The 18,032-nt window shown below is 44.0% G+C and overlaps 1 protein-coding gene across 2 annotated transcripts; it reads right to left on the bottom strand.

The window, feature by feature from the left end:
• Positions 1-5,281: 5,281 nt before the first annotated feature.
• On the bottom strand, positions 5,282-17,410 carry tnfaip3 (tumor necrosis factor, alpha-induced protein 3). Of its 2 annotated transcripts, none has more exons than XM_034608168.1 (9): positions 17,067-17,410; positions 15,037-15,451; positions 11,257-11,447; positions 10,902-11,043; positions 10,365-10,535; positions 9,927-10,107; positions 8,758-9,755; positions 8,424-8,629; positions 5,282-8,228 (listed from the first exon to the last, which is right to left on the bottom strand). In XM_034608168.1, the coding sequence occupies exons 2-9, from the start codon at positions 15,341-15,343 to the stop codon at positions 7,953-7,955; spliced, it is 2,472 nt and encodes an 823-aa protein (XP_034464059.1). In that variant the 5' UTR covers positions 15,344-15,451; positions 17,067-17,410; the 3' UTR covers positions 5,282-7,952. The 2 variants fall into 2 exon arrangements, with proteins under 2 accessions (XP_034464059.1, XP_034464060.1); XM_034608169.1 differs by lacking the exon at positions 17,067-17,410 and adding an exon at positions 16,753-17,011.
• Between the last annotated feature and the right edge of the window lie 622 nt (positions 17,411-18,032).

The raw sequence follows: 18,032 nt of genomic DNA, 5'->3' as shown, positions 1-18,032 counted from the left end.
TCCAGCCATGGATACTTTATAGCAACAGTTGTACTTTGCATACCATGAAAACTTTGAATGTCTGATGTTTCTCCAGTTTTACACAAACATATTGACAAAAATGTGCAGGGCATCTGATAAGAATAATAACAATAGCTGTTGTTCTGCCTTACTGTCACTTTACTTGGTGCCCAGCTTTTAATAATATTTCTAAAGAAATGATAAGGAAATGTTAGCTGCTGTTTCATGAAGGTGTATTTGTCTACATGGAAACGAGCTGGTTCATTTCTACCAGGATGATTCTGACAGGAGAGTCAGCAACAGGTGGCAGTGACACTTTATCTTCTCAATAATAGCAAACACTAACACTACAGCTCCAGGTATAACTGGCATATTCACTGTTTTAGTCACTGGCTCTAACACAACTAGGTGCATGTTATTTACCATTGAGCTTCTGTTCTGTGTGAAGTACCTGAAGTTATCTTATGTATCATATTCAAACTTACTTCTCAGTTGTTTCTGGTAGACAGTCAGCTGCTCCAGGTCATCCTCGTCTAAGTGGAACTGTGTCATTGCTGCATAAACTTTCCTTAATTCACGTTAATTTACCAACTAAACATGCTAAGCTAATCTCACACAGTAAGGGCTAGCTCAAATCGTAGCAGTGGAGGCACTTCCGGTGGCAACAGAAACTGCCTTTGATGTCCCCCTGAACGAAGACTGTCTTTGTTCAGGGGGACATCAGAGATAAAACTTAAAACATGATAAAACATGTCTTAAACTTTACGACATGTCCACCTCAAGGCCCGAGGGCCACTTCCGGCCCGTGGTACAATTATATCCGGCCCGCGATAAAATGTCATACGTCTATCCTAACTGTCCCGCATCGTGAACGATCAACTGAACGAATCAGTTTTCATATATGATGAACGTTAATTTTTTTAAATCATCATCGTATCAGGCCATCATGTCAAATACCAGCAGGGGGCGAGTGTGTGTGTGTGTGTGTCATTTCCACAAAGTGCCTGTGTCTGAAGTGCGGTGATATACTGAAGGTCTCGTTGGCCTTCACGTGTGTGACCGAGCCCTGAATCTGAGGGGAAATTAAATGATTAATGGTAAATAAAAGAATATCAGGAAATAGGACATTTGGTCAAATTGTGGAGATTTCACATTTGGACCTTGGTCCTTTTTTAATTCGTCCATGGCTGCTTTTTGATTGGAAAAACCTAAATACTAATGTGTCTTATTTATAAACAGCTAAAGTATCAAAAACTAAAAATTGTTTCTCTTTGTTATTGTGTTGCCATGTGAAACAGGTTTGACAGACACATGTCACCAGCTCCACCTTAAGAATATAAAGGGCATGGTGTCTCAGGAATGTTTCTTGGGAGTTTCTGTGCCGCCCAGTGGTCACAATTATCTCACTGCAGCTTGGAGACAAAGAATCAAAACACAAATAAATAGCTGACGTGTAATTATTTAAAACAACTTGGTCATTTGTATTCTTTGTATATTAGATTTGATAAAAGTGCTGGGGATCCCCATGAGGGAAGTACTGCTGCAACAGAGAATATTATGCTGACGATAAAAACATCTAGAGTTACTGTTGCAATAAAACTAGTTGCTGCATAAGAAAACTGCAGAAAGGAAAGAGCCGTGTAGCTACAGGGTCAAATATCACCTGATGCGCTGAACTCTGGCTTCTGTCACTTTCATTTCTCTTTTCATTTCATCACCTGTCACCACCAACACTCCCACATGCATGTTGCAGGATTGGACAGAATTATTTTGAAATCATAAATAGTCATTTGGTTGTGAAATTGTGGACATTTCACAAGAAGACATGAGAACGAAAAAAGAAAAGAAACAAACTACAAGTATAATACTTGTAGTCATAACACACTATAATGTATTTGGAAGCAATTTTAAAGACTTTAAAAAGTTATACTAAGAACTTAATGAATTATTATAACTCCTCTTTAAGGGTATCAACTGTTTGAAGAGATAATGAATGACTGACAATGAATAATATAATGTAACAGTTGTAATCATCTACGTTCATGTATATTAAAATATTCCATTCTTTTTTATGACATTTATATATTATCTGTGTGTTATATTGATAAATATTCCTTTATTTAGAAATACTATTACAACTGAGCAAATCTCTCTCCTGACGAAGGCCACAAGATGTGACTGAAAGTCTAGAAGGAATCTAGTAAGTGGACTTTGAGTTAATAAGTTAGATACTACCTGTACTTGTACTGCTCAATAATCATTCTTCATGCTAAACATGTCTTAATGACTTATCAACACATCCATACAGTTTTAAATTGGTTAATGTGTAATTATTAAATATTGTTACTGGCTTACTAACAATATTAAGCGATTCCTTAATTGTTAATTAATTCATTAATTCGGTTAAACACCACTTATTGATATGATTATAAAAACTGACAATTATTGCAAGTACCTGAAATTTGCTCAGTCTAGATGATAAGGTTTGATCATATTTCATTTAGTGGAAAATGTTAATAATCTAAGATCTGAGACACACTGTGTATATGGAGGCTATTAATTTCCACCTTAAGGTGAAAGTTCCCTGCAGAAATGTCACAGACTTAGTGTGTATTACTGTTCAGTGGAAGGTTTTATCTCACCTCTATGTTTGTTGCTGCTTGCAAATACGGCTAGAAATGGTAACCATGGATACACCCTCTTCCTATTGCACAACAACAGACTTCCTTTCCAATGACTCTCCCCAGTGCTTTTGATTTTTGCGACATTTAAGTTTTCAACAGACGTGAGTCAGACTTCAATGGGCTCATTCATAAATAGACACTGTGTTGAAATCCAGATTTGACATTTTCATTGGCAGTTTAAAGTGACGGCTCAAACAGACTCTGGGTCGTATGGATTTTTGTCTCTCTGTGTAAATTTGAGTTTAATGTCTTTAAACTATTCCACAGACATTATGGTGAACGCTTTACTGTACAACTCACCACGTCACAGCATTGATAGAGATGACGTATTCCTCTCATCAAGGCTGCAGTACAAACCAAGCAAAGAATACCTAGAATACCACACCAGCCCCAACACTCTACATTGAAGAAAAAAAAGGTAAACGACTGAACTACCAGTGGGGGAAGTACATGAAGTCGTATACTCAGAAGTCAGAGGGAAACGTTTTTCTATTTACAGCACTACATTTACCTAACAACTGTTGCTACGGTACTTTGCTGATCGTGATCAGCAAAGTATTTACTTTGCTGATCGTGATCAGCAAAGTACTGATAACTGCTGATTTCAGATTAAATGAAGAAACACTACATAAAAAGTTCGCACAACTAATGATGTATAATATTTTACATTAACATGAGCCATTTTCCTGCATTATTACTTTTGATACTAAGCAGTGGCAGATCCAGGGATAAGGGGGGCCACTGGTACCATGCAGCTAAAATCGGATTGGCCCCTGAAGTGGGCCCCTGATATAGAAAAATCTGAAGTCCGCCACTGATATGAAGTACTGATACTTTTACTCTGAAATCATTTTTGAACAGCAGACTTTTACTCTTACTCTTTTATTCTTACTTTTAGAATAATTTTTCCACACTGTGGTTTTGATACTTACACCTTTCACTGTTGTAAAGTACAATATTAACAAAGGTGGCTCCTGTTTAATTACTTAATCTTCTCATATTGAGCCTGTGTGCTGCTGCAGTTGTGTTCAACCACAAATTACCACACACTGTGGCACACAGCCTATTTCTCAAGAATACGCCATTTATAATCTTTTGTCTAAATTAATAACAGCCATGGCCGCCCATATAAAGGTATATAGATCATGTGATCTTTCTACACGTCTGTTATTAAAATTACTGAGGAGTAGATTAAAGATTTCTGGCTCAACTTTACCCCCTTCTCAGGTTGATGGTAATGGGATGTGAGAAGTGAGGAGGTCAAAACTCCACTCCAGGGTCAAAACGTTTCAACGGTTTGAAATCTTCAGTCCAAATTTCCTGACTTCAAACAAACTGAATTTAGAAAAGTGAGAATTAAATTAATGATATTTTTGTTGTATTTTTTGCATCAGATTTATTACATTTGATATTTATTTAGTTTGATCTTGCAAAACAGTTTCCACCATGAATTAAAAAAAAAAGCATTGTTAATGTTTTCATTCATAATGGTGATTTCCACCACATCTCCCATACAGCTTTTAGATAATGCATCTTTTCTTGGACACACACTTCTGTATTTGTTATTTTAAAGAACAGCATTTCTTATAACTGTTAGATATCTGCGACCTTTTTAACCACAGATCTTTAGTGATGAAAATAGGTCACGTCAGTGAAGCTGTCACACGTCAAGCCAATCTGCGCTTGTCTGCAGAGGAGCAGTTGGGGTGTTTGGGGAGTGTTTGCAAACTGGGGTATTTCCAGGAAACCACATCAGCCTACCAATCTGACTGTGGTAGCTGCCCACGCACGCACAAACCTGCAGCCCCACGCATGTTAAATGTCACCTCTGCCCTGCCACATGTATTTATATTTATATATATAAAACCCCCTCCCACTGCATGATGCACTCCTCCTGAGTAAACTGGTTGAGGGTGGGGGTTCACATTTATTTTATTTTTAAAAACAGGACACTCTAATAAAAGCCTGGAAAGAACAGATTAGAGAGAAAAGAAAGCACCTAAGAAAAAACCTCTTTGAACTTTCTGTTGTGGAAATGTGAAACAATTAAAAAGTAAATACTAGGTAGAGAGAGAACAAAAGAAAAAAACCTGCTAACCCAGTTAAGCAGAGGAAAATGGTGCACGCTGCACATCTAAACCAGGCCTGTGATCTGTACCTGCTACACTGGTGATGAATTTGGTGCCAAAGGTGAGCGGCTGCTTTTCAGCAATAACCGATTTATGCAATACACAGCACAGCAGAGAGGCAATGCTGTAATAAGAGTGCAATGTTGAAATCTGACAAAAACAAACATACACACAAGCAAACTGTATGTGCAAGTGCTTGCCTGTGTGTGTCCCATATACACACAGGTTTGTGCAGGTATACTTTTTAAGACTTTCTTTCATTGTGGACAGCCCAATCAAAACCATATCCCTTAACTTACCCTCAACCAAGTCATGCACTGTATGAACAGGTGAATGGTGCTGTACTGTCAAGACTAGAAACATACAGACCACCTTTACAAGGTCAGTGTTTGTATTGGACCGGGTCCTAAAGAGGTGACAAATGCAAGTACACACAAAACAACAGAGACAAGAACCACAGGAGACAGATTTCAGATTTCTTAATAAAAATAATTCATTTCAGGACGACATATAAATAATTATTGAATCACACAATACAGATATCTTGATATGAATAAATACTTAACAAATAAAATCAGGCTTTTTTTTCATACAATACCCTATTGAAAGGTCACACAAAGAAACTTCCACACCGTTTGCATGTTTTTGTTACACCTTCTGCTCTTACGCGGATGCTCCTCCTACTGTTGGAATGTCCCTAAGCGAGTCGGAGTACCATTCCTAAATGCCTCAGCAGCTTACACAAGTCATGTGCAACTTACGTGATCATCTCCCAGTCGAGCTCGGCCAGAGCCCCGAAACCTTATTAAGGGGTACTGATGAGCCGACCACTAATTGGCCTTTAATTGATTAAGGTTTGTCTAGAGGTGATTAAAGCACACAGAGATCTACGTACAGGCTGTCAACACGTGGGCCGGCTTGACAGCTTTAGATACAGTTGAATGAAAAGGCAGACCGAGAGCCTGTTTGTCTACGCTTATCTAACTAGAGCCACAGATGGACATCTGCCTATTGCAGCTGAGTTCTTCAGCAGACGTATGAGGGGAATAACTCTTCAACGTCACATTGCATTTGATTAACTTTTTATAGAAAGGTTATCTCTGTAGGTAAATATGTCTTCATATTTAGATAAAATAGACACGGAAAGATGGGGGACTTCAGCATAAGCAAGCTTGATAAGCTCTAATCTGTGGTTACACAGGACTGGAGATGTCTATCTGTGGCACTCTTATTAGTTCAGAATGGTCCAGGCTGGCCATTTTTAAGGAGGTAACAACAACTGTTTGGTGATTGATGGCACATGTTTTTTTTGGCAGAAACAAAACCAAATGTATCAAAATACAATTAAAAATTTCCAAAAACAAATTAAAAACAAAAAAAAACAAACAGGAATGTCAGTTTTGCGTATTCCAGACGCACAAATGCGTGCACTATGTGTGTGTGTGTGTTGGAGATGAGGCATCGGGTTAGAGGGTCCTACAATGTGGACCAAGATCCATATTCACAAAAGCATTTAATAGGTGGGGGCACTGATCTAGGATCACTGATCAGGCCCCTCTGGTCCATATATTTTTTAATCACTACTTAAAGGCAAAACTTGTTGAGGATCAGCCCCAATACTGTGCTGTTGTAGCAGCAGCACAAAACACATTCAGATAAACAAGATTAGCCAAAGCAGGCGATGGGATTGCTCTCTGAAGTTTTAAACTTGTCGCCTTGGCCCATCCAGTGGAGCGGAGCCAGAGAGGGATGCATTCTGGGTTTGTTTACCGACACATCACCTCTGGCAGGGGTGGGGCGCATACAATCTCTCAGAGCTGTGTTTGCATGTGCAAATTGTGTGCGTGTGTGTTGGTAAGGTGAATAATCATCCAGACTGCACTGGTCATTGTGTTCTCAGTTGGCAATCCCCATTTACAAAGGACTGGAACCACAACATTTGCGTGTGTGGGTATGTGAGCGCATGTGTCTATTCTAGGTGCTCGAGTGGTCCGTAAACAGGAAAACAATGTCCAAGGCAACAGATCTGTTTTGGACATGAAGAGGGGGAAATAAGGAAGGGAAGCAGGAATAGAAAGAGAATGAGTCCTGTCTCCACTGTGTTCTCTGCCTTCTGTCCGCTGACGCCGCCAGCATGTTGGCTACAATGAGAGAGGCTTGTATTTCTGTACATGTAGCACCAGAACTAGCAGGGACCTGCCCTGTCTGTCTTGCACTGTTTGGACACATGATCTGTTCTTACTTTACATATCAAACAACTCACCATGATAACTTCATTTAACAGAGAAGTAACAATACTGAGGTCAATTGAACTCAAAATATAAACCAACACTGCTATTGATTGACTAATGGAAGAAAAATAATTCTTGAAAATTTTTACAATATTGATTGCAAGAGCCTTTTTTTTTGGCAAAACTACTGTGGAAGGACATAAATGGATGATTTTGGAGAAGTAAGCTAAACGGTGGTGACATGTTGTTTCATGTCTAGCACGTCACTTACTTTGCTTTTGCCCAGTTTGGCTCACTTCTGCTTACTACTTCCACAGCTTTGTTGCTGGGGTTCACCCAACTACTGCATCCCTCACTCTACAGAGCACATGCTAGACAGACAGGCAGACAGATACACAGATGGGTGAAGACGGACAGACAGTCGGACAGACAGTCGGACAGACATAGGGGTATAAATCCTTGGCTGTGGTCTAGAAAGCAATGTCAGATGCTTCTTGTTATGTCGACATACAATCATTTTGTCCGGCACGACCTCTAAATACATATTGTACACAAGAATTGAGTCAGTTGCTTTGACATGTAGCCAAACCTCTCACCGTGTCGGTGCGCAGGGCACATCAGATGATAATAATTGCACAAAGAGGTATTCTGGAGGCCATGTCTACTGCGAACACACACACACACACACACACTCACTCCCCCCCACGTACACACATTCTCTCTTCACATTCTACATGGGGGGTTTGATTTTCAGGCCATAAGGTTACTAGTTAGTCACTAGCTAGTTAGTTAGTTGGTTAGTTAGTATCAGAGGTGCATTGACTGGCATGGGGCGCCCAGAGCAGGGCAGCGGCTCTAGCGTGCTAGCAATGTGTGTCATCATCGTTGTTGCGTGCATGGGAATGTGGTCAACCGCGGTAGATCTGTTTGAAGTGGTCGCACTCGTTGCAGTAGCCCTGTTTCTCTTGGTTGGCGTAGTGGTCGCAGCCCTGCGTCCGACACCGCTGCTTGGACTTTTCCTTGGGCGCCTGCGCCCGCCTGCCCACCTCTCTGCCCTGGCCTCGTGTGTGGCACTCTGGGCAAAGGTCTGTGCAACCCGGGGACACGTTACTGCAGCCACTCCGCCGGCACTGAGTCTGGGTCTGGGATTGCTGCGAAGATCTGGGTTTAACTGCTCGGTCACGCTTTTTGTACAAAGACAAAGAGGAGGGAGCAAAGAGAAAGAGATGAGGGGTCAGTTGGCATCTGTGGATCAGCTGGAAATTGCAAAAGTTGAGAAAATAGGAGAGAATCACAGAAAACGACAGAAGCAAATAACAGAAAAAGATTAAGAAGAGTAGATCAAGAGAGACAGCAGGGCTGTGTGGATGATCCCCTACCATGACTAAAGGAGGCGAGTGTGGTGTGCGATGTGCCACTTGGTTGAGCCGTGTGCTTTGCTCTTTGACGTAGCACTTGTCGCAGTAGCCCTCCAGCATTGTCTTGCCAACCGCACCACACCCAGGCCCACGACACCTGGTGGCATTCTGGAAGCCTGCCTCCAAACCATGCCGGCTCTGGGCCGGGGCAGCGGGAGGTGTCATGTCTGAAACAGAGAGTGGCCCACATAAGCAAAGGAGAAATCCAATCGAAAATTACATAAACAAATTGGCGGACTTTCATAAACAATACACTTTATTTTCTGAAAACCCTTAACTTGATTTCAGGACTTACGGTGGTTGGTCTGATAGTCTACGTAGCAAATAGTGCAGAAACCCAACTTCTCTGGCGTCCCAAAGAACTGGCAACCAGATCTTTTACAAGGCCGTGCGAGAGGGGCCTGCCAGGCTGAGGTGTGTCCTGGTGTTATGGTGAGGCACGGCCGCTCAGCGTCCCTGGCCTGGCTCCAAGCTGAAGACGAGGCCTCAGTCCTGGGGTTGCTCTGCTGAGGCTCTCCCCTCTCTGGAGCCTGCTGTCTCTGCATGCAGGGTGGACACAGGCCATTGAATATCCTGAACGCCTCCTGTCTACACATGCTGCAGCGCTCTGTCTCTGTCTCAGAGCCCCCCCACTGGGTCCAGCCGGAGCCCTGGGCTGGGTGGGGAACTGTAGGCCCCCCATTGGGGCCTGGGAGTCCTGTGGCAGCAGTTCCAGCTCCAGGGGCTCCTTGGCTCTGCCTGGAGTTGAAGCAGCGCTCACAAAGTCCATCATGCTCTACGCTAAGAGTGAAGAGGCAGCCGGGTGTCTTGCACTTCATGGCATGAGTTTCACTGTACAGGCTGAGGCTGGGGGCGGTGGGTGGTGCTGAGCGGGGGCTAGAGATCACCACCCCTCTTCCAGACGAGGAGGACGGAGGGCTGCTGCTTCGAGCTCCTCTAGAGTTCACCTCGGTCTCTGATCCCACCATCACACCAACCCCACCTTGTACCCCTCCTCCCTTGGCCTGTATCACCCCTTCTATCCTTGCTCCTCCACCGGTGGTGACCTGTCGCTTCTCAAAGCATTCGTGGCAATGAGGCTGCGTGTCAACAGAGACGTAGAAGGTGCATCGTGGTGTGGCACAGCGGATTTCGATGAGGGAGAGCTGGGAGACAGAAAAGGGTGGTGGGCGCTGTGGCTGGGCAGCCCATGCCTGCTCCTTGTCCTCCTGCCAGCGCTGGTACTCGTGGTTGACGAGCTGCAGGTAGTCCTCCATCAGGTTCATGTCTTCAGGAAGATTGCCCTCGTCCAGCCTTCGGACAGAGACATACAAAGTGGTTCTTTATTATTATTATCACATAAATATATTAACAATATAAAGCTCTTGAAGCTTTTGACATTATGGCCTACATCTGGGACATTATTCTCTTGCTTTTTCTCTTCCATTGGTCAATTCATAGGCAGAGTTTACAGGCTTTACGTACCTTGCAGCGTTGATGATCCGTAAAACATCGTAGCCCAAGCCTATGACAGGGATCTCTATCAGGAACAGGTAGTCTTTGAGAAGCCTCTCTTTCTGCTGCTGCTCTTTCTCCATCAGGAAGTGAACCTTCAGCTCCTCGAAGTCCCCCCGTCCTGGGTTGATCAGCGGCACAGCACGGATCTCTGGGAAATACAGACCAAGACATGGCATTGAAATAAAAGTATGAGCAAACCTCATAACAAGGCTCTGTCTTTTTTTCCATTTGTCAGGTCAGCTACATAACACCAGTTTCCCCCTTTTCCACCCATTAACATCTGTTTTTTGTCTGCAATGGGAATGGACACAATCAGCACTCACTCCCGGGTCACATTGCTCCGCAGTGACGGAAGCAGGACACCTGGGTGAGCGCGCTAGTGAAAGAGGCATTAGTGCTTCCTACCTGGACCACTGTCTTTGATGGTGATGAGGGGTGCAAAGTGCTGGGAGTCATAGCCAAGCACTATTGGGTATTTGTAGCACTCTGTGGGTGGCCAGTGCAGCGGCAGATAAATCCCACCCACATTCAGAGGAGAGATGGAGGAGCCAGATTTCATACTTCTGACCACCTGGTCTGTTGGAAGAACAGAGATTGAAGTTATTTAAAGAAAGTCCAAGAACAACTTGTGTGTAATGCACATTTCATCGGATGTGTTTTGTGCATGTTCATTAACGAAATCAAACTTTAGAGGGTAAATACTTAATATAACTGAATATTCATCCTCCTTATATTTACTTTTCAACCACAATATCTACTCTACATCTGCACACCAGAGTTGATGGGAGGTGATGCAGTGGAATCAAACAACATGAAAACTACAAAACAAATAATAGAAAAATTGTTGTTGAGTAGATACTGTCTTTATTCTACATACAGGACCAGTGAGTCTTCAATGGCCAACAAGGAGCTATATACATAGAGAAGGTAGAAGGTGACTACCTGCAATGACGATGATGGGTCTGCGGAGAATGTTCGAGAGGACGAAGATGTGAATGTCCTCCAGAGAGTCAAACTGGAGGCCGTTGCTACTGGAGATGGGAGACGCCATCTTCACAATCTTTTCCCACTCGTCCTCCCAGTTCTGGGACGGTGCACACACATAAACGCACAAAAACTTAGGATACAAACTTGTACATACCTATGGAAGGATTTTACTCACATTTGTTTCATTAGACAAGATACTTTCTTGGTCGGAAAATAAAAAGAAATTTGTATGGGTACAAAATATATTTGCAGGTAATGATGCAAAGTAATGGAAAAGGCTTTTAACATGGAAGTTGTATAGTCTTCATACCATGGTGGTGTATCGGAGTCCGGTCTGGGTGAACTCCTGGGACTGGAGCAGCTCTGCCTGGAAGCGAGCTCTAAAGCCACCAGTGTCCGTCTCCTTCAAAACGCCATGGAGGGCTTTCCGAAGAACAAGGTCTGTGTCCTGAACGCCCAGCATGTACTGAGAGGCCGCGTGGAGCAAACAGTTCCCATCTCCTGTACACACAAAGGAGGAACACATACAATATTAGCACAACGAGTAGTTAGTTTTGTACATGCACGCAAACTTCTACAGTTGTGTAGCAGGACATGCATGTGAATGTGCAAATTTAATAGGTGCACAGCATACACAACAGACAATTGCAGTGTGCGCACACAAACACACAAGTGTAACAAAAGCAGGGGGATTTCCAGGCTGTTGGGCTGGTTGTCACACTATCTGGCATCTAGACTATTATATGACCCTCACATGTCTGAAAGTATGCACACACACAAAGCTCAACTTCTACCAAGCTGGCCTGAGAAATGTGGCCCTTAATTCACCTCAAAAACATTATTGAAATATGAAATGTTACTCCTTTAATATCCCTAATCTGCCTGGAGAATCTCCATAAATAGTGTTGTCTGGTCTCATGTCAAAGAAAAGTACCTCTTCTACATTCTACAAACCGTCCAGAGAGATAAAGAGTTGGTTTCTCAAAAGGCATTTGTGCGTAGGATAGGGTTATAGCGTGAGAGAGCATGAGTGACTAAAACCCCTGGAATTTCTTTATTCTCCTATGGCCGCTCCGGGTCTTTTTCTAGTTGAGAAACAGGAGAGCCCATGTTTGTCAATGTGTGCAGTGCTGAAAGAAAAAAAAAAACCTGCTGCACACTAACACAGGAATTTCCCTGTGCTAAGTTCTGCCTTTGTGCGTGTGTCCCCCCCCCCCCCCATGATCCCGATGCATCAGAGCTACTCAGATGGTCCTGGACTTTCCACAGGGGTGTGGCTTGGACAGGATGGAATGTTATCTTTTTAACTACGGCTATCAACACCCAATGAAAGCTGCGATTACGGAGCATTGAGATAACGCATGCAAAAAGTCTACAGTAATATGCACTCATGTGCAAAACGTTCTCTTTATCTTTATGATCTGCTGTTTCGTTCGCTGATGTTTACCCGGCAACGGTTCACATGCACCTAATGCAAACAGACCTTGCAGACCAAGATACCCCTAATCTAAGAGTTGTTCATGTTACAAGAAAGAACATTCATTATAACTTATATTAACAAGAATTCTAAGTAATGGTTGATGTCGTGACATTCACCAAACTGTGATTTCATCCCTCAGAATAACATCACCTGTGCTGCAAGGTGACCGTGATGTGATACACAGTTGTCATTCAGGAAATCCCACTGTACTTTGAGAAAAATAACACATGCACTTCTATTTAAGACCAGCTAGCTCTTGTTGCATTTCGGCACTCTTGCATCACTCTCAACAAAAAATATATTATATGCACGGCACTCTGGTGAGAAAAGGCAACAGAAATACACACGCACAGGTGTAAAAAGAAATAGGAACTAACACGCATGTGCAATCAGTTCCCTTTTGTGCACAAAAACACACTTTTGACCCTGAATTAAGCTGCCTGACGACTGAGGATGAAAGATGGTCTGCTGGTCCCATCAGTCTAAATATAGACGCTTCCTCTGTGGCAAGCTGGGACACTTCCTGAAAACACTAGCATAGGACCAGACATAATCCTCATCCGTTTGCCATCCAGGTGATGGAAGTTAGCAATGTTGTTTGTATTCCACGCTTTGTCTGAAAGCTGCGTATTAAAACAAGTCCTGGCCAAGACTAGCTTTGCTACTGCTCTGGAAAGAACCCGAGTGCATCTGGCCAAACAATCTGGATTCTACATGACCTGAAACATGAACTGGAGACAGTGTGTCCTCTCTGCGACTACAGTGTTGTAGACTCAGTGTATTGTAGCTGAACAACTCACTGCGTGTTGGGAACACATGACAGACATGGGATGCTGCTTGGGAAAAACCCTCACATGCATCTTCAACACAGATGACACACTGAATTTGAATTATGCATTTCTTCAGTGCGTGGAAAAGTTGAATGAAGCCAGAAAAAGGATGTGACCCAGTTACTTTTTCCAGGGAGAGAGTGTCTTAAAGAGGACGTCAGATTTTGGAAATGGATTGAAAAGCTGTTTTAATAATATTCATTCACGTAGATGAAGGGTTGAGGAAAAGATTTTGTGCTTAAGGTGGAATTTGTGTCCCAGATGATGTGTTAAGACTCGAAGCTTGATTAATATGACCTACAATCGCTGGACGTTCATGGATGGACTTCTGTTCTCTCACGTTCTGTGTGTGTGTGTGTGTGTGCGCTGAGAGCCAGTGACTCAGCAGCAGTCAGTCCTTTGTGTGTGTGCGTGTGTGTGTGTGTGTTATCCGTCCTATGCTCAAAGTCACGTCTGGGTCCTTCAGAGTTAGACAGTCCAGCTCTAAATTCTGTCTCATCTTTGTGACATCATCTCTGCGGGCCATGAAATTCCATCCAGGTTACTGGAAGCAGAAGTCAAAAGAGTTTGTGACCAGTTCAGGGGTCTTTTCTGAAGAGGAACCATGCTGAGAGTTACAGTAACTCCTACAGAAATGACTAACTTCAGAATCGGCAGGGCCCCTCGTTTCACTCTTTATGAAAGACATACATCAGGACATAGCACAAACCAGTTCCTCATCCATCCGGTTACTGTTGCTAATTACAGGATGTGATTGATGCAGGAATGTCTAACTGCTGAGTGTCAATCGCTTCTAATGAGAAAGAAAGATACTTTGGAAACTCACAGGTTTAAAACAAACTTAACACCACTTGATTTCTGCTTTCTTCTTCTGCTACGGCTGACGTTTCCCTTCAAACAACTGTTTTTTTCCGCTCGTCTAAAAAAGGACCCGAGTCTGATGTGCACACCACATGTGTTTAAACTCTTGCCATGTAGATGGCAGGAGACAATGAGACACAGTTGGATTTGGCCACATTGGATTTGACGAAGGCTTCTGGGCTGTGACACATCTCAGAGTCACAAAGGCAGCGACATAAACCTACATCAGTCTGGCAGGTAAAATGACTTGAGATGTTTTCAGATCCTCTGACATTCACACCTACACAGAACAAAGGTTGTAAAAATGAAAAACGGTGGAAAGAGCTGAGCCCGAAACATCCTTAACAGTAAATAATAGTCCCACGTGTGACGCCAGAGAATTTCCGAGTACAGAGCAGTATGATCAGAAGCAGTCAAGCCTGTGTCTAAATGTTTGCCCACTCCGGGATGTTCCAATGTTGCAACAGCCACGAAACAGAAAACATGACTTGGCAAAGGCCAAGACCTCAAACGCTCAGCTCAGTGAAATGAAAAGGGGGCTAAATGAATGTATGTGAAATGGAACCTGTGTCACTCGCTGGTTGTCACTTACGGTAACCCTGCCTGTGAGTAATAACATCTGAGAAGTTACAGAGCACATCTCCGCTGTTATAGAAAGTGAAACAAAACAACAAAAAAAAGACGTCTCCCCTGGGCAGATCACCATACTTGGTGAAATCAAGGAATTTAAGTTTGACATCAGCTCTGTGACCGGCTGTTGAATCTGTTGATGCCACCAGAGACAAACCACAAATCCCAAAACCTCACTTAAGTGCTCACAAACTTCCTGGAGTTTCACACCCAAGTAAGAAAACCAAAGAAATCTGGTTTACTGGAGACTTCAGACACCAGCTTACCATCAGTAAAAAATCGTTCTTACCATTGGTGCGTAAGGGCACCATCTTCTTCACCTCCCGACACCAGTTGAGCTTCTTCTCCTGCTCCAGGGAGGCCTGCATGGCTCGGTCCAGGATGGCAGCCTGCACCACCTCCCTGAAGGCCTGCGGGAAGTGGTTCATGGCGATCATCTCCAGAGTGTACCTGTGCATGCCCCGCAGGTGGTGCATCAGGCCGCCGCTGGCCGCCGGCTTCACCACGTCGTTGGGCACTCGCTGACGGATCTTCACCGCCTTCAGCAGGTTGGAGACAAACAGGAATTTGGGGAGGAAGTTCTGACCCTGCGACATGGCGGATGGGTGGCCCGGTGGATGGAAGGAGGGGGACGAAGAGGAACGAGGAACAAGGAGAAGGAGGAGGAGGTGGCGCCAACCGCCGATGGCCGCACAACGTGGAAACTGGATGGAGAGAAGGGGAGAAGGGGATATTTTATTTCAAAGTAGTGTACAGTAGAAAAGAACAGAGACGACTGGTGGGAAATTTTCAGCGGAGAGTCCCCGTCCTTATTAATTGAGACTCAAGACACAACTTAATTTACAGTTTGTCCGGGAAATCACCCAACGCACAGGATCATCCCACTGCGGAGGCTGCCGGGGAAGCTGGTGGGCCAAACACAATAAAGTACACAAAGAACCCTTTTCATCCTTGTTAGTTCTTTTAATTCTCTCTTTCGTCTTGACGGGGTTTGAGAGTTTCCCTGTGTCCCACTGAGCTCAAAGTCCTCGAACAACAAAGCTGGTGTTTTCCAGACTTCAACCCGAGGCCACCCAGGGCTTCCCAGGCTGCGATAAAGGTCACACCGACGGCCCCAAGGCCTCCTCCCTTTGCCCGCTCCTTCCTCTAGAAGGCAAAACTGTCTGGATTCAGTGTTTGTTAGAAATATAAGACAAGGCAGGGAATTGTTTGATCAATATTGATGTCTGTGCCGTAGCTAATACAAAAACAATACTGTCTCGATAACATTCTTTGAGGAGGATAGAAGTTTATTTTTTTAGCATCTAAAATAAAATCCTGTTCTATCCCATCTGAAAATATGTAACACATTCCAATTGACCGCTGTTTGAATGTTTTCTTTACACAAGCAGCTATTACATAACTTCAAACTCAAATATAAAGTTTCCTGGTTTGAGTTGTGAAGTTCAGATTGAACAATGAACTCCAAAGACAAAGAATATAATGTGTAACTTAACAATTTCAATACTTTGCACCCTACAGTAACCGTTCTTCTGGATGGCACTTAAGGGTATGAAGGTTCAGTGCCACTCCTTTTTTTAAAAAGGGCACATTTCACCCAAAACGAAGAGCCAGTCAGCACATTGACAGCTCACAGGAAGCAGAAAGTGATGGTCAGCATGCAGGCCTGGAGTTTTGCTGACTTTCTTCTTCTTTGACTTGCAGTAACATCCTCTCTGCAGACATTTATACCTGGATACTTGTCTTCCTGTGGCCTCTGAGCCTTTTACAACTCAAACAGCAGCAGCAGCAGCAGGTGCAGGTGCAACAGCAGACTTAGGCCATCAAGCTCCAGGGCTCCTCGGTCACATGAGGGACCGAAACACCTGGAGGAGCCACTGAAGGCCCCTGGTTTGGTTGGAAGTGCCACCGGAGGAGTTTAGATGGTGGCGGCTGCACACACACACACACACACACACACACAATAACAGCGCACGTCCAGTTACGTAACTCCAATGACAACTACCTCCGAGACAATGTGGCGACGAAGCGCGTCTCGCACCGCGGGGACCGACACGGCGGCGGCGTTACCCGACGCTGCACTCGGCTGTCGGGGGGTGGTGGTGGTGGGGGGGCCGATCCGCCGGAGGGTGACGTCTTTGTAAACAATGGCTGTCGTGAAGGGAGGCTCCGAGCTTCCTCCACGTCCCCCGGCCACACGTTACATTCAAGGCCCCGGACGACGTTGGCAGCCGCCGAGTCTCAGCCTCCGTGTTTTCACGGTGTCCACATGTGGAGGAGAGAGAGGGGGGGTGGGAGGAGGGAGGACGGCCGCCTTACCTGTGTAATATGTCGGGGTAATAACAAAGCCCTCCCGGATGCTCGGGCTAGTCCTCCACTTCACTCTGCCTCACCGCTGCGGTCCACGGCGCCATTCAACCCGCTCGTCCCCTCGGTACCAGCTCGAGCCCGGAGCCCTCGCAGGTTGCGAAGCGTTTCAGAGCAGCACGCATGTCCGCCACCGATAGTTTTTCTTTTTTAAGCAAACAATCATAAGGGGATTTCCACACGGGGACTTTCCGTCCACCCATTCCCCCCCCCTCTCTCTCGCTCTCGCGCACTCTCTCTCTCTCTCTCTCTCTCTTTCTCTGTCTCTGTCTCTCTCTCTCTTTCTCTCTCTCTATCTCTCAATTTTTTCTATTCAATTCAAAGGAGCTTTATTGGCATGGGAAACAGACGTTGACATTGCCAAAGCAAGTGTAGAAACAACAGACATGTACTTGACTGTGCTGTGAGAAATATATACATATAAGTTAAAAAATAGCTTAAAACAAAATAGAAAAATGTGGATTTTCTGTTTGAAATACACAACTGTAAATACAAGTAAGTTAGAGCTATATAAACTTAAACACTTGCTGTAAATGAATGTATTTACAGCAAGTGTGTCTATGTACAGATATCAGCACAGTGCAAATGGTCAGAGAACACACAGGTGATTGACAGTCATTGATGCACTCCTCTGGTCACAACAGCTATTGTGCTGCTGTGTTTGCACATTGCTATAATAGTTTTCTTTTTGTTTTTCTTATAATTTGGTTTAATCTAATTGGGGTTTTGTTGCTTTGTTGAAGTTACCTGTGGTGCTGATGTTTAGGCCGAGGTACATATAGGTTTTTGTTTGTTCTAGAGCAATAGTATATATAAACAATTTGTATTTGTGGTGTTGGAGGCTGGGTCTTTTTTGGAATATCATAATTCTCTCTCTCTCTCTCTCTCTCTCTCTCTCTCCCTCTGTGTCAGAACCGG

The sequence above is a fragment of the Hippoglossus hippoglossus genome, chromosome 15, assembly GCF_009819705.1.
Source record: "Hippoglossus hippoglossus isolate fHipHip1 chromosome 15, fHipHip1.pri, whole genome shotgun sequence".
In the NCBI taxonomy this organism is placed as follows: Eukaryota; Metazoa; Chordata; class Actinopteri; order Pleuronectiformes; family Pleuronectidae; genus Hippoglossus; species Hippoglossus hippoglossus.
This window is presented reverse-complemented; position numbering and strand designations above follow the sequence as displayed.

What these genes read in the sequence shown, in the direction of transcription:
- tnfaip3 (XM_034608168.1), bottom strand. Translation starts at nt 15,343, where the DNA reads ATGTCGCAGGGTCAGAACTTCCTCCCCAAATTCCTGTTTGTCTCCAAC. An exon ending in ACCCATCATCGTCATTGCAG is followed by an intron (nt 10,536 to 10,901) that starts GTAGTCACCTTC and finishes TTCTTCCAACAG; the next exon opens with ACCAGGTGGTCAGAAGTATG. An exon ending in AGACTATCAGACCAACCACC is followed by an intron (nt 8,630 to 8,757) that starts GTAAGTCCTGAA and finishes TCTCTGTTTCAG; the next exon opens with ACATGACACCTCCCGCTGCC.